Below are 16,558 nucleotides of genomic sequence, written 5' to 3'. Positions count from 1 at the left end.
AATCTAAAAGCCTTTTACCCTGGACTTTTTCTACAGCCACAGAAAGAGTAGAGGATCTCCTGAAGTATGGCCAGCACACCTGTCTTTGTTGTGGCTTGGTCAGACAATACCACCCATAACAACTTTCCATCCCAGAAGAATATACAGAGTTTAATTCCCATGTGAGTTAGGCATTTCTGCCCTCGAGTGAAAAAGGCAAGCTGTCATGCAAATATATAGGGGAATTGCCTGAGATTTTGCAGGAAATCTGAGAAAAGAAAGTGTCGCTGATAGACCCCCGTTCCTGCAAACTAAGTCCAATATCCAGGATTAACAGAAGAGCACAGGGTGAAAGACAGCTAGACTAAAAACTTAACAGTAAACCTGATATCCCTGCTCCTGCTCTTAATTACTTTGGGTTAACTTTTATGTTTCAAACATCTCCAGCAGTGCTGTTGCCCTAGAACACTCCTGCTGAGCTGTTAGAAACCCAGAAAGTTCACAAGCAACCTTTGCTCTTCCAGATGTTTCCTCCAAAGCTCACTCTTCCCTTCAGATGGTACAGAATACAGCCACCAGCTCTGCTTGGCAGTGCTGACTCCTGTAAATGTAAAGAATGGACTGGAACAGTCCTATGTTTGTTTCCATATACTATCCTTAAAGCTCTGAACTCCTAAGCTTGTGAATGATGGGACATTTCCTTCTTTCTACTACTCTCAATGGCAGCTTCAAAACTTGCACATCTAGAGCTTGTGAACAAGGCATCCTGACAGAATACCTGCCCCCTAAATTCTCCACAACTCTTGGAGACAAGATAATTGTCCATATCCATTGTCCATGTCCTGTTTCACCTTGAAAATGGTAGAAGAAACCATCAAAGTGTTTTGAGGGGGTGATTTTCTGATAAGGAATCTACTCATTAGGAAAAAGGATAAAACTGCTAGGACTTCACTTTAATACAGGCTGCTGACAACCTTTAAGTTAAAGCACCAGCACAGCATTGTCTAGTTTCAGTGTGAAGTGCTGGTTCTGGGAATGCAGCACCAGCAGGGATGCCCTACCGCAGGGTTTAGGCTTTGGCTGGATGCTCCGCCGCGTGGTGGAAAGTCGCGCTCCGTGACGGCTCCGAGGCTCCGTCTGAGTTTTCTGACGTGACAGCAGTGGTCGTCGGAGCTAAATGTTGGGAGAGAGAGTTACCTGATGTATGCATCAGGTGTATGTATGATGTATTGCACAGCTGCTCCTCTGAAAGGAGGACATATCATCATTATCTGTAGATGTCCATCCACTCAACTTTTAACAGGTACATGTTTTAAGGGCTCCACGGCTCAGACATCTCCTTCACATGAACCTCTGGGTTTTGTGCCTTTTCAGTTTTAACACTGAATGTAATGCAATGCAGGCTGTGTGACCATCATTTAATAATAATAATTTTTTAAAAAGCCTTCAGAGGACAAGACTGAGGAATTTAAAACAATTTAAATCCCTCCTCTCGTAGGGATTTGTCCAGCCTCACAGCTACGACTTGTGCTCCAGTTCCTGCTGACTCAGCACAAATTAGGTAGAAGGGACATGTCACATCCACAAAACGTGTCCAAACAGACACAGACGAGAAAAGCCCAACCCAATCAGACAGCATTTCCTGCCTGTGTTCTCACCTGCCGCAGGCCTCTCTTCCGCCCCAGGGGCTGCTGCAGTAGAAGGTTCTGCTGTCCTGGCTCACTCTGCACGCTTGCCACCCTGTTAGATGTTGACAGCATTAGGCCAAGCTCACAAGCACCCTGTATAACTAGGAGGTGTCCTGGCAACTGGGACTAAAATAAATAAATAAAGGTCGACCAACCACTAATGGCACAATCACTTCAAAGAGCAGTACTGTCTTTGAAGGATGGGGGGGCGTGTCTGTTGGGCTGTGGCTTCCAGGACTTAGGAAAGGGTGGGAGGTGGAGTCATGGCATTCAGGACTTGGCCACGCACAGGTAGCATCCAAATATAAATAACTGCAGATTTCAGTTTTCAGTCATTGATTGATGCATCCCACTGAGCAGCACTCACTTCTCTGCATCCTTTGCCACATCAGTGAAGGCAAAAACATCAGCCTCCTAGCTCAAAAGTCTTCTTGTTTGCTTTTTCTTTTTTCAAGGACAATGTTGTAAAAGATAATTTTTTCCTCCCAAATAGACTCCACGGCCTCATCACAATTTTGTCATCTGGTTTTAATTTCAACTTAAGTCAACAAACAAAAAACAAACACAAAGTGACAAAGGATCCATTCACATAATGGATGCATGAGTTATGTGAACAAGGCCCCACACTCAACACTTGCAGCCTTAAGTCTTATTTTGGCTAACAAACAAAAGACACAAGTGAACGAAAATTATATATATATTTATATATACAAAAAAAACCCCCAGTTTTTTGATTTTAAATATATTGGTACAAAATATCCAAAAATCTGCAGTAGAAGAATCTTTAGCAATAAAAACATACTTGGCTACAATCTCATTCTGTCGTTCAACTGACCATTTAATCTACTTAATATAAAAATACCGCCCTCCCCTCATCTTTATTAAAGCACTGTATTTCTCCAAACAGTTAAAAACTGGTCATTTAGCAATCACAAAACACTTCAGCTGAATGAACTATGTCTAAGAGACATATGGCTACAACAGCCACTAACATTTAAAATGAAGTTCTTCTAACTCAGGCAGCTGCTTTCTTAGGCCAGACTGGAATCCACTGAGCCACATGTCCTATTTAAGCAACTTCCAGCTCTATCTGGTACCTACTGTCGAAGATTCAGTATGGAAATCCAGTTTGCTTTTGGCCTGCATTAATCTGAAGGAAAACAACATTCTTTTCTGTAGATGTTTCCCTTGTATCTCCCTGCAATTGCTCAGTACGACCAACAGAGCGAAGGTTTATCACCTGGCCATACAAGGAGTGGAGGAAGGAGACAAATCTAGGGACAGACAGGACATGAAGGATGTCTGTGGAGAGGCTTAAAGAGCTCTGTGTCCTGAGCAGCTAATTCGTGGCTTTGGCAGAAGTTATCAATTGGTCCTTAGAAGGTCAGAACATGAGGGCTTCCTGCTCTGCTTTGGGGCAAAGGCAACCTGAAAGTCCAGTTCCTTCCTCCCTTATCATTTAAACTAAAGCCAGAGTTTTCACTGAACCATGTCCAGGTGTTTCTGCCAGCTCTATTGGGGAGATAGTGGGAAACCTTAAGGACAGAGGTATCTTGGGACCCTAAAGCTGTTTCTCTTTTGGTTGCCTGACTACAACATCCTGGACATGCCCTCAGCAGTCTCACCACAGCTGCACTGGCTTGGGAAAAAAAATAAAAGCTTCTTCAAGCTCAGAGCCAGAAACAACAAGGTGTATTTGAGTCCTTTTCTCCCTCAGACAGCTCATCAGATGAGATCAGCAGTCCCTAGAACATCCCACCTCTTCCACAGGGTATTGGCATGATTTACACACCAAACATCCTAAGCATCATGCAAACACCCACTGAGGGATAAGCAGAGCCCTCAGTTACTCCCTGTTGGTAGGACTGTTCTTGACCCAGACAGTATCTGCAGCTAATATGACTGGTAGGTCCAGAAGCAACACACCACTTATTAAAGCAAAGAGACTGAACCTTAATTAGTCTTTAGATTTGGGATCCAGACTACCTGAAATTACAGCTTGGAGAATTTCCTTAATCTTCTCTTTCTAGGATTACATAAGAACTCATTCGTCTGAATTTTCAGAAGTTTTTAGAGTGGTTACTAGTATGTGAATGAAGTAGAAATTAGATGGAGAAGGTCTTGAAAAAAATATAGTTTTCTACTGGAATAGCTTTTGAGAATACTTGTTACAATTTCTGGTGAAAGAAAGGTAACTCAGTTCTGTGAGTGTGGAGAAATAGATGTCTGTAGCGGAAAGACTACAATTATATTCAGTAAAAAACACTGTTTACAGTGCTAAAACAAACAGTTCACACGTGTAATGAAAACACTGAAAAAGTCATTAGATAAAGGATGTACATGGATTGCATGAAGGCACAGAGGCTACACATGAGGAAAATATTCCCATGGAGTAATTGTGTACTGAGAACAAACAATAGGTGAGGCAAAAGAAAGTTTGGGTCTTGCTGCTGGAGCCTGGGATTTTCAGCTTGGCTTATATCACAAGTGAAGTGAGTTAAGTGAGCTGGTGGATGTTTCCTTCCAGTACTCAATCATTACACAGACTGGTATAATTTGGGATGATCTTAGGAGCTGAAATTGCAGATACCTGTTGCAGGCAAAGGGTGGGCCTGGGAGCAGCTGAGTGTCACAGAGCTGCCTGTGCACAGCACAGTCCTCCTATGGCTGTCTTTTTGGCTTCTATCCCCAAATTTTGAAGAGGTGAAGGAAATACAGAGAATTATAAAGACCACAAATTTTGGATTAGTTACTGAATTTTCAGCTAAAACCTTTCCCATCCTGAGGGCTTGTGAGGGTTTCTTTTCCCATCAAAGTGCAGCACTACTGATCTTGTTTCTGTGAAAATGAGTGTGGCAGGCAGAGGGCTGGCTCTGTGCAGTCTGCCCTCCCTCCTTTTCTTTCTCTCCTTGTTTACCAGACCCGACCAGGAATACACTGTTTTTCTGGCAGCCTATAGGACCCAGCCAAGGAACACTGAATCAAACGCCATTTCAGCTGACAGTACATTTTCCTCCTGTGGCAATCTTATCTGATTGATAAGAATAGTTTTTCTGCAGGACATAAGCCAGATTTATTTGGAATAACAAGCCACATCTTTTTCCTGCCCAACACGAAGATGCTCTGTCACTCTCTGAGTGTCTCTGTCAGGGATTTATCTGCACAATAATGTTACTCCCATTATACAGGTCAGAGACAGGTGAGCAAAAGATCAAACGCACCCAACGTTGTGGGTACGTACTGCCAGCACTACAGGGAATGACAGACAGTGCAGTCACACAGTGGGGGCCAAAACAAACTTTGTTAGGTTGGCAAGCAGAAGTGATGCTCAGGAATTACAAGAAACCATGCAGCTAAAAAAAAAAAAATTATATAAGAAAGAAGAAAATAAAACAGAGACAAAGGAAGCAAGGAGTTTAAATGTCTGTTAAAAAGACATCACCATCATGGTAGAACATACACACTTCGTGTCCCAAGACATCTGAATGAGAGGGTTAGTGGACAAAGGCAGCAGAGAATGGATTAAATGTACTGTATTCCCAGACACATCCCAGCCTAGTAGCTTAGATCTGCTGCTGTGATTGCCCTGGTAATGTGGATTCACTCTGATTTTTTTTTATTAGGCACCATTAAGCCAAGGTAGGCACAATGACAAACATCACAGGAAAATATGGTTTGTGCAACAGATGTCCACCAGAATGGCTTCTCTTTCCTCTTCCTTTCTGATTTGGGAGAATATCCTCCCTCTTCTCTCAGATTATAACCACAACAGATCACAATGCTGGACACATATGCTCCTCAGCCCTGTACCTCTTGTTGTCTGAACACTTCAGTACTCTCCCCTTCCTGTCTTCCCTGCTTTTCTACATGGCTGGCTTAATTGCTATAGAACAAAGGCAAACAGACTTTAGTCTTTTTGATCTTTGTCCCCACTTGTTTAATTTATTTAAGAGTCCTGCCTTCCATAAGGGCCTAGTCCCTAGTAAATATGATTTTTTTCTTTTTGTCAGTTATGACTAAACGTCAGCTTTGAATTCAGAAGGTGATCCTAAACAGTTATTGTTGTGCTCCAGCCAAAATCAAAGTTACATAAAAAAACCTCAAGCCTGCTTTATTCAAAATCCATGTTCCTGAATGTAAAACCAAATTAATTCTGTCCTATGATCCCCACAGCACAATGAGCTCCCACAACATCTGCCTTATTAATCCTGTCCTTTACAGGAGGAATCCAATTTGCACATCCAATGACGCAGTTGAAACTTGTTTTCCTTCTCACAGAGTTCTACTCTGGCCTTTTCTGACACACCTGCAGCATTTCCGTCCTCATTCCTTCTAAGGTTTTGCAGTGCTGCTGATGCCCCTCCTTCAGACATTAGTGCCTGCTCCTTGAAATGGGTAGTAAACCTCAGCAGAACTGACTCCCAAGTACATCTGCCAACCAGTTTGCCTTAGGAGCTCTCTGTACCACAGGGCAGGGTGGAGAATAGTGTCCTGGTCCTTAGAGAAAATTGGTGTGACAGGAATTACTAGGAACCCATCATGCAACTGATTGTATTTCAGGAGTCAAAATAAATTATTTTGCTTGAACTCATCTATTGACTTAGTTGTCTCACCACAGTAATTAGGAGTGACTCCCCCACACTTGACAAAATCAAAACATTTCAAAATCAACAGGGATGTAACCTGATATCATTATGGCTTTAACTGAGACACAGATCTTCTCCTACATCCTGCTCTACTGTAGCAAGTCTGTAGCTCTGCTAAAGGGACAATATGGAAGTTCTCTCACTGAATGATTTCTGTTCTCTTTAGCCCCCCCCCCCCCCAACATGTTTAGATGACATGCAATCCATCTTACTTTATTACAAAACCAGGTAACAATATTCCTGCCTCTGCCAATAAGCTCATGTCTTTTCCTAACACCACTCCTGCAGTATCACCAATTAGAGACCGATCTGCCAAAGCAGAGTTCACACACACGAAGGGCACCATGAATCATGGGATGAGCTCAGTGATACCACGGATGATAAACCCTTCATTTGTCAGTCAGGGAGAATGAACAAACACAGCAGCCTGTCCCCATCTTCATCTAAACCCAAGCTAACAAACCAAACCATTCACACAAACGCATCTCAGCATATCCACAGCTTCTGCTGGTGCAGGAATGAAATAGTGCGTTACCCCCATGTTTCCAATGTAAGGGGCTGTGTTCTCCTGGAAGGAAACAGAGATGTTCTTGGGACTAACAACAGCTCTCCAACCTCGGCAGTCGAGAGGTTGGAGCACAACAGCAGGACAGGAGGGATGATTAAAGACGACTGAGCTGGCTGTTAAAGGTGCAGCCTTCCCTTCTAAGCCCATTCCTGACCCATTTGACACGCTGCCCATGTCTTTTCCCCTGTCCGTGAATAATGGGGAACAGCTAGACCAGAACTCCAGCACTGACAGGGCAATTTTAAATATACCTTAATGGTGTCCACCTGCAAGATTTCTAAGGTGTCATTTGAGAATTGGAAATGCTTTGTAAAAATAATGAGAATTATTGTAAAGCACCCACAGAGCTCTATATTCCACAGGATTTCCCATATTAGTTTTGTTAGTGAATGGTAAAGAACACAGCTTGATATTGTTATTACGTCTTTTGTGGTGGCAGCATTGTGAGATGAATGGAAAAACAGATGTCTCTGTTTTATATAAGGCTCCAGACTAATGCTTATAACAGGCTACAGCTAATGCCTCATGGATAATCTTTCTCATGCCTCTCAAGCAATTGCTAAACAAGGGGAAAGCACCGAGGCCAGCCCCCTGCTTTAGTCGCTACAGCTTTTTCTTTCCCCTTTCCCTTAGCCTCCTCAAAGTTACTGCCAATCAAAGCTGAAAACTGAAGGTGGGTTGCTACCCCTTTGACTTGCAGGCCTGAAAATTGATGAGCCACAAGAGACAGAGATGGAGAGAGCGACAAAAGGTGAGGGGAAGAGACAGGAGGTTGGAAACGGCTGGTTTCCCAACACACACACTGACAGACAGGTAGTGTTGACACTGTACCTAGAGAGGCTGCCCTCAGTGGCCAGGCTCGGGGAGTCATCGAGGACATTAGGTTCACTGCAGGAGGGGCAGGGAGATTAAGAATTTAGGGAAAGAAAATGCAAAAAAGCATGCGCTTGTCTCTGTTTTCAAGGGAAAAAATATCAATGGAATAAAAAAGTAAAAAAGGACAGTAACATTAATTGGTCTCACGCTCAACAGCATGTATATGACTCAGAGGAGCTGAAAGAACATCTGATCACAGGAGCAGTCTTTAGAGGGAGTTTATACTGCATGGAGCCTTCCACATCTCTGCTGAGATTTGGGGAGCTGAGAAGTTCGGCAGGATGTGTTTCCACAGGAAATAAGGGCAGGGAACTATTCTCAAAGCTGTTTTCCTGCAGCATTTTCATTTATTTCTGTTCTATTTACTTCCAACTTCATAGAAAGCTTTTTCCCTTCCCCATGAGGTACTTCTTTTTGAGGGAGGGTTAATCTGTCTCCCATGAGCCATAGACCTTCTGTACAACTCTAAGGACAAACATCTGGAAAACAAGGTCTGGTAGTGCAGTGACACTGTAAATAAACAGCTGGCGAGGATCCTGGCAAAGGAGTACGAACTCTCATTGCTTTTCTGCACTGCAGCCATTGGGCAGGAACAGCCTGCTCAGCCCACAGGAAAAACATGAAAGAAGGAAAGCAGTCTGCTGGGCTACCAGCAGCAAAGTGGTAATAATATTACTTAGCCATAATTAGTTTACATTTGTGAGGCAGATTGAAAGCCCGGAGGCCATCCATCCGTAACTAAATGGCACGACATCGAGGACTGTGATTACACTTGCTGAGCTGGTCCTTTCCCTACCAAGATGAAAAGTCTCCTGCTAGGAGACTTAAAAAGTACTTAAGTACTTAAAAAGTAGAGAGAAAAGATCTCTGGTAATTAAAGTGGGTTTTTTTCTCAGCATCACCATGATTTGGGATTACACAAAGCAAAGATTGCTATCAATCAGCCGTGACTCTTATGAAGTTTATACATTGAAGATGGCAGTGAAAGATTGAGGAAAATGCAGCCTTGCATATAATTTTTCAAGAAACAGAGGGACTGAATCAATTGAGTTCAAAAGTCAAATGAGTTCCTATAAGCCCTTTTGTGAAAACTCTCTGATAAAATCTGTGTAACTTCTCTCTTGTAGATCACCTCTCCTATCTCTGCTGGTATGTACCACAGCTGTTACTCTTCCTTCATGTATCAAGGTTATTTCTTTAATTCCAAGCAAGACTTGGGAGGGAGCCATGTTGTTTGATTTTCCAAGGCTGGTCAACAGGTAATATGTAATATATTTTTTAAATGTTCAAAGGAAATAATATACATTAATCAGTCCACTGCCAGATATCCTTGGATAACTTGTTGCAAACAAATAAAACAATAAACATTGCTTACTTAGGAAAAAAAAAAATCACATTTAAATGCAAAACTTCTCTCTACTTCTTCTAAAGATGTACATTTCCCAAATTCCAATCTCTTTCTCACCACTTCATGTTAACCAGGAATAAGGCATTCAAAGTTATTTGTATCAACAAGTATATTTCTGGTTTGAAACAGTATTAAAGCCCATCTTTAAATATGACATTCAGTTTCTGTGATGAGCCTAGTTACTGTTCTAACAAGGACAAAGACCACATGGAAGAAAACAAAGTAAATCAAACAGGATGCCTCTGTCCCCTTTCCCAGTTTCTCAGGATTCTTCCCCACTCCCTCACAGGTTGGGTACGGTCCCATAGTTCAGTGCAAAACCACAAAACCACATTTTCTTTTTGCTATCCAGCAGTATCAGAGGAAAATAATAATGCTGAGTGTTTCTGAAACTGTTTAAGAGGAAGATTCCTGGGGATGACAGCTTGTTCTTATGGACCTTACATGACACAGATCATCCTGCAAAATCGTTATTTCCCACCCTGCATCCTGGGTCCAACACTATTCCAGGACAAAGAAATTTAGCATCTCTGTGCTGGCACTGACTCCACTGTCCCATCCCTCTGATGTACCTGCACCATTTCTGCTCTCATGACTGCAATGGGGAAGGTGAAAAGCCCATGTTGTTACCTTTGGCTGGGTAACATGCCCACCTCAGCCTGAGGTGCGGACACGCTGGAGAGATGGCTGGAGAAACGCCTCCTCCCAATGGCACCCATAAGGTATGCTTCTTGTTCACTTACCACACTGGGCATGCTCAGGGAGTCATCTGGAAAGAGAGAAAAAACAGGAAAGGAGAGGAAACAACCACCCCAAACCCCACCTTCATCTTCTCAGCTCTCAAGAGATTACAGGATGCCAAAGGTGTATCCAGCATTTACTTACCCAGAGCCCAAACCTGCAAATTGGAATGTTCCATTAGATTTTACAGTGAAGAAAGACAGGCACATAAACCCCTGCAGGAAGGGGAACCCGGCACATGTAGGGCAGGAATTTATCTAGGCTTTCAGCTTAAATGGCTCTTAGGAAAACGTGTTTGGGGAATTCAGCTGCCACTAGGGCTTAATTCCTGTGATTAATAAATTGCTTGTTAATATACAGTATTTCTGGCATAAAAGTTGTAACTGGGCATTTTGCTGGTGTGAAATAAACTGCTGCTGTGACATAATAAAGCACTGTTACAAAAAAGAAAATACATGACAGTAAATGCAGAACTGCCGCTTTGGGACATGCATCTTAAAATGTCACCAAAAAATTGGATAAACTGACTGAAATACATCATATTTCAACTGAATTATGGAGAGAGCTGGACAGTGGTCAGGACTGCTTGAGATTTTCAGCCCTGTTTCAAACCTGGAAAGAAATTACTCTGTTGTGGTTTTTACCATAACAGCTTTTAACTATAAATAAATAAAACAAAGGGGGGGCTTTGTGTTATTTTCTCTTTTCTTTTTCACCTTTTCCAATTCGGATGTACTGAAATATTTTATGGTAGCATTAAGCCAAGGCAGGGCTGAGGCAATAATGCCACAGTGAGATAGGAAGATAGCACTTACCATTCCTCATGGTGGCTCAGAATTAATATGAGGCTGGAACCAGAGTTTGCCACAGTGAGTAAACATCTGAGCAATGCAGGAGCAGTACAGTTGTGGGTAGATTGTACAATGTTTAGAAGTAAGCACAGCTAAAATAAAGTTGGGCTGAGCCTGGAAACTTTCAGGTTTACTGCTCTTTCTCAAAAGGCAACTCTGCTGTAACCGCACAGGCCTTTCTTTTGAGCCCCCCATTTGCACTCCTTTTGTTCCATGTCTTTGGGGCTTAGCAGTCCCCAAATACAGGAGTGAAGCAATTGAGTTTCAGGCATCAGGCAAACAGCCACTGCAGCACCAGAAGCCAGTATCCCTGCTAAAGCAGGGGGAAGCCCAAGCCTGATGTCATATGAGCAGAGTTTTCTACCCTGGCTTTCAGTGAAAGACACCTCAGAGAGAAGGCAAAATTCCAAGAATGACATGAAACTCAAATGGAATGACAAACCAATATTCTGATCATTGCAAATAAGTCCCCAGAAGATTCACTATCCCATTCCTTCTAAACTGGCATCCTCGGAACCTGCCAATGGCCCAAAAGGGAGATCAAGCTTTTGTTGTCAGTAGGTCAGTAGGGTTAATTTCCTCCTTGTTAATTGACACAAACACAGACATTGCACCCTATGGAGAGCCACAGCTGGATCCCATGCAAGACAAGAACAGCATGTTTCATGTTAGAGCATCTGGACAGAAGTGATGAGCAGGAAGTACCAAGATCCTGCAGGAACAGGATCCTACCCACAGAACCACAGCCCCTGCCCACTGTTGTGATGAAGGTCAAAGAGAGGACTGATTGCCAAATGCCTTGTCAGCACTGTGAGGATTGCATGTCAGCCCTGATCTCAGACACTAAAAATTTGCCTGTGCCCTTCCCTTTTCCTTGCCACAGCTGAGGAGGCAGTGAGGAGGTGTGCACAACCCAAGCTTTAACACCAGGAATGGTGTAGCAATCACACCAATTTCTCAGCCTCGTGCTCCCGTGGGCCTTGTGTTCACATTGGTACAGAAGCAACTGTTTTCTCCTCCCAGTTGACCTCTGGGACATGGAGAAAACACCTTCACTGGTTGGGGATTAGCTTGAATCAGCAGCCACGTACTTTCTTCATCCTCCTCATCTGTGCGGCTCAGCGTGTCCTGCGAGGCCTGCTGGGACGGCTCGCTGTCCTGCTCCCAGACCGTGCCAGTGCCGGTGTTGGAGCGGGACATGGTGGCCAGGCTCAGGCGGTACGCGGAGGTGGAGGTGCCCACAGTGCTGACGGATGTCTTCCCTTGGTAAGCTGTGCCAAGAGGAGGGAAACCAAACCCAAGTCAATGACGGCACTGGAAATCAACAACCAACCAAGCATTCTTGACACACCGGGCACCCCGTTCTGCCCAAATGAATGGGGCAGGGGTGGTAGAGGTGGTACAACACCCACAGCTGCCCTGGCTCATCTCATCTCATCTCATCTCCAAAATCTGTTTTTCTTATGCAGCCCAGTTTTTGCAACCTTACTGTTGTATTTTCCAGATCAGCTTCAACATTTAGGAACAAAACAAATTATTGCCAAGGAAAAAAGGCTGAAGCGTTTCCTTTTGAATTTGTTTTCTTAAGAACAAAACACATAATCCCCTTGCAGTGTGCAAGCAGCAACTGCCATCTCGTGGCAACAGTGGTGACTGTCACGGGAGAAAAGTGTGCTCTCGTGCAGGAGAGAATTCAGGGCACATAAGCTCTCGGAGAGAAACCAAGGGAAGAAAGGAAGAGGCAGATCTGCTACTGCCAAACAGTCAGATGTTTCTGCACAAGTAGGTTTGGCTTTACTGAGGCTGCACTGGGGTTGAGGCTGCACAACACAGCGAGAGCCGGCTGCTAGGGAACAGGACTCAGACTTGGTGGAAAAACAGGTGCATTTCACAACTAACCTGGACTTCTGTTGGTTGTCCAGTGGCAAGGCTGGGCTGGGCACAGGCTCCAGGGGCAGGCTATTCAGGAGGTGCGTGGATTGCCCCACACCCCTCCCAGGCAGTGGACAGATCTGCCTCACAAGTAGGGGAGAGGAGCTGGCCAGACTGGGCTGATGGCCCTGAGCTCTCCCTACCCTCCTTACCCGACCCACTGTGCACGGCCTCCTTCAGGATCTTCAGCTCGTTGTTGAACTCAGCGATGAGGGAGCTCTTGCAGAGTGGGCGCGGGATGAACCGTTTCTCCAGCTGGTCGGAGATGTGCTGCCGGGCCGTCAGCTCCTCGTGGTTCTCCGCCGGCTGGGCCAGCAGCTGCAAAATTGGGATATGTTAGCATGGCAAGGAAATGGTGCCCAGGGAACTGGGACTAGTCTCCAGACCAGCTTCAGCCTGCAGCCAGCTGACCATCCTCTTTATAGGTAGGAGGATTTTGACTCCAGCTACGAGGTTTCCACCTGTCTTTTGGGGACAACATTACATTTGACTGAACAGATATTAAAAACCTCACTGTCACAGCGTATATGGGGATGAGGGCCTTCTAATGCAAAGTTCTACCCTTGGACATGAGACAGGTCCCTCCTCCACGATGATTTATTCTGTCCAAGAGACAAAATAGGCTAAATAAGTTGGAGTACCATGTGCTGGTCTACTTGGTAAGCAGGGAAGAACTTAAGCCCCAGCTGCCTCAGCCTAGCAGCTGTCTGTCCATCCACAAAAGTCCCATCAGAACCTTCACCCAGGTCCTTCCTGGCTGTTGGCTGCATTGCCTGGCTCTATGTAGAAGAGAGATTTCTGGAAGATTTCTGCCAACACCCACCCAGGCTCAGCACCTCCACATGCCTGGAAGTGCTTTGAATGTCTCTGTCCTAAAATTAAGTGTACATGCAAACTCTCTTGGTCCAACCTATAGTACTTTCCAGCCAGAGGAGCTAAGACTGGCTGTATTCCACGGATCAGAGCTCCTGGATGACTGGCGTACTCTTTAGTGCCGGCTAGGGAAAAGCCCTGTGGTTTAGTTTCAAAGGGTTCTCAGGCCTGCTAACTTCTGAAAGGTAACTCCCTACACACAGTTCTTCACGGAGTGCTGTTCCTCTGTTCTCAGCTGGGGAATAGGGGATATCTTGCCTTCAAGGCGTGATCTGTCAGGAGCCAAAGCAACTGTTACCTTGCACTGGATGAAGGGCCGAAGGAGCACAAAGATAGGGATCCGTGTTCGTACGATAAAGTCGAGGAAATCCCACAGGGCCAGCCCTCCCACCTTCCGCAGGGCCATCTCTTTGACTTGCAGGCTCAGCCAGTACCACTGGCTGTCCAGCTGGCGTTCAAAGCAAACAAGGATCACCTTCAGGGCTACAGGGGAACACACACCAGCAAAGGGCAGTCAGAGATAATACCAGTGTCCTTCACAAGCACTGGGGAAGCAGCGAGGGGGGCCACAGTGGGCACAAACCTACACAGGCATGCTTGCATGTACATGCACATGCACTTCCACACACCTTGGAGTCACAACTGTCTTTTCTATCAGTCTCCAAACGTGGCAGGAAAGAAGCGACCACCCTTCTTGTAATAAAGGCCTCAGGATCAGGACTGGGAGTTCCATTTCCAGAGAAATTTTCCTACTTCATACCTAAGTTCCTCTGTATCTCCTTGCTCTATCTCCCCCTTTCCCTCCCTGAAGAGTTTTCTTGTCTTCCCAAAATTCAGATATTTTGAAAGCAGCTCAGGGTTGGAATGCAGCCCCGGTTGATCAGAAAACTGCAAAAACCTTGATCAAGCATATGCACACAAAGAGTCGCCTTCTGAGAAGGTGATTTATGGGATAATGAAAAGAACCTTTCTGGCAGTGCAGCTACCAGAGTCATGGCCACACTGTAGCCTAAATACAAATGTGGTCCAGTAGTAGTTCACAAGAGCACAGTATGACAAATGGGGATGAACAGCGATGAGGTTCAGAACAATGCTCTTCATTGAAGTGAGCAGTGACCAACACTTGGCTCACAGGAGAGACAAGAAATCTCTCCCTTTCCATGCTGCACTGGGTTGGAGCAAACAGGGAGGCCTGGGGATTGGGGAAAGTTGGCCAGTCCATCTTTCTTCATGGGACAGCCAAGACTTCTCAGCCATCACACATCTGTATCCCGGTTTGTTGGGGCATGGGTCTGAACCAGTGGTGAACTGCAAATTTTTCATCAGTGTTACCCCATTCCTCAGATATCACCTTTAGCCCTAGCTAGCCAGGGGCCACTGAGGCTGTGATGTCAGGGGCTTTTGTGGCTTCACTGCTGTACTCTGGCAGTATGAAAAGTGAGCGACTTCTACCCGTGCTTGCTCTCCTCCAGCTGCAGTGCAGGCACTGCTCACACTGCCATATATTCCAGAGATGCTCTTAACTTCCCTCTCTAGCATGGACCCTTGTTCAGGCCAAGTCTTAAAGCAGTTCTAAAGAGTTCAGTTAGGTCCTGCCTGAGATGGTTTTCTTTGGTGCTCTCTACAGTCTCGAGCACTCCACTTTACCTCTGTCTCTTCCCGGAGGTCAGCAAAAGCCATCACTCACCCAGGTAGGCAGCCTGGCTGGTGGACTCTGCGAGCCCTTCCCGTCGCAGGTCCTTCCCTGCATCCCCTGGGGTGGAGCAGTGGGCAGGGGAGCTCTCCAGCATAAAATTCTTGCTGCGGGAAGTGCTGATGATTCGAGGTGGCAGCAGGATATTGATAACGGTCTGGAGCAGCAGCAGGACCTCAGGCTGCTCCAGCCAGGGGCTGTCTGAGATGCATTGGGAGGGGAAAGAGAGAGAAAGATCAGGCTACATCCCACCAAAGACACCCAAAAGATCCAGACCCTTTTCAGTTGCAAAATGGGGTGCATCTCAAATGTCCCCTAAGCCAAAACTCCGTCCCCCACACCTGGTTATGCTGCTGCTCCTCCTGCAAGCAAAGGCAAAGTTTATTTTAGCACCAACACAAACACACACGAACACAGAGCTACAAAGCACAAAGAAATGTCCCGCTCAGTGGTCTCATTTCCTTTTGGCATTCCCCTCTCCCTTTACTCTTTGCTTTCATTTACGGATTTACCAGTGAAGACCCTTTACAGCAGAAAGCAAGGAGCAAGACTGGTGCCAGACAAGTGGCATGGATTGGGCAGACTGTGACCCACAGGAGCACACAAGTTCTGTGACCTCTGCTCCCCTCCTTGGGTTCTGCTACAACAGATTTATTGCACCCTGCACTCCAGTTTCAAAAGCAAGACCACATCTGTGTAAGACCTGACTCAGGAACCACGGCACAGCTGAAACAAAGGAAAACAACAACAACAACAACAGCTTCTCCCAGTGGGGTTCTTTTCAGTCTCAGACCTAAAGGGCACTTAGCTGACACACTGCCAGTGACAGAAAACCAAAGTAAAAAAAAAAAAAAAAAATACAGAGGGCAGGGAAAGTGCAAACATCAGTTGTCAGAAAAGGGGGAGAAAAATTCCATTTGTTAAATTAGTCAGACCTTTGCTTCCAGATCCTACTGTGAGCACAAATGGAATCAGTAGGTTTAAAAGCATTCCTTCCCTTCTTTCCTGATTGGTGAATGGGGAGACGACATGGCTTAGGGGGAAATCTTCTTTCAAAGCCTGTGCAGTAATAATAAGAAAGGATTAAACGATTTCATCAGCAGATCATGCACACAAGTCACTGTGGGGAATGATGATCCCCAGACACTCTGTTTACACAGTATAACACCAGCACTGATGACCTGATTGAATAAGAAGCCCTCAGACTACTTAGCCAGGAGTAAAAGGAACTCATAGAGTAACACAGGGGTCACCTGCTCTCGTCACGGGCAAGATGCAAGAAGCCCAGATTCCTAATTCCTAT

General features: G+C 45.1%; 1 protein-coding gene across 15 annotated transcripts in view; it reads right to left on the bottom strand.

Moving 5' to 3' along the window:
- UNC80 (unc-80 homolog, NALCN channel complex subunit) overlaps nucleotides 1–16,558 on the bottom strand; it is a 120,939-nt gene that overhangs the window by 4,567 nt on the left and 99,814 nt on the right. For 13 of the 15 annotated variants that reach the window (XM_050339276.1, XM_050339278.1, XM_050339277.1 and 10 more), the window contains 9 exons: nucleotides 16,191–16,314; nucleotides 15,250–15,456; nucleotides 13,861–14,045; nucleotides 12,842–13,007; nucleotides 11,849–12,028; nucleotides 9,796–9,934; nucleotides 7,713–7,769; nucleotides 1,638–1,719; nucleotides 1,041–1,152 (listed from right to left, as the gene is read on the bottom strand). In XM_050339276.1, the coding sequence (XP_050195233.1) occupies nucleotides 1,041–1,152; nucleotides 1,638–1,719; nucleotides 7,713–7,769; nucleotides 9,796–9,934; nucleotides 11,849–12,028; nucleotides 12,842–13,007; nucleotides 13,861–14,045; nucleotides 15,250–15,456; nucleotides 16,191–16,314 (1,252 nt within the window). The remainder of the gene's footprint in view (nucleotides 1–1,040; nucleotides 1,153–1,637; nucleotides 1,720–7,712; nucleotides 7,770–9,795; nucleotides 9,935–11,848; nucleotides 12,029–12,841; nucleotides 13,008–13,860; nucleotides 14,046–15,249; nucleotides 15,457–16,190; nucleotides 16,315–16,558) is intronic. The other 2 variants (XM_050339282.1, XM_050339289.1) reach the window with 1 other exon arrangement.

The sequence above is a fragment of the Myiozetetes cayanensis genome, unplaced genomic scaffold (genome assembly GCF_022539395.1).
Source record: "Myiozetetes cayanensis isolate MyiCay16 unplaced genomic scaffold, myiCay2020 scf9, whole genome shotgun sequence".
Lineage (NCBI taxonomy): Eukaryota > Metazoa > Chordata > Aves > Passeriformes > Tyrannidae > Myiozetetes > Myiozetetes cayanensis.
Note: the sequence above shows the minus strand (reverse complement) of the source record. Positions and strands in the feature narration are given on the sequence as shown.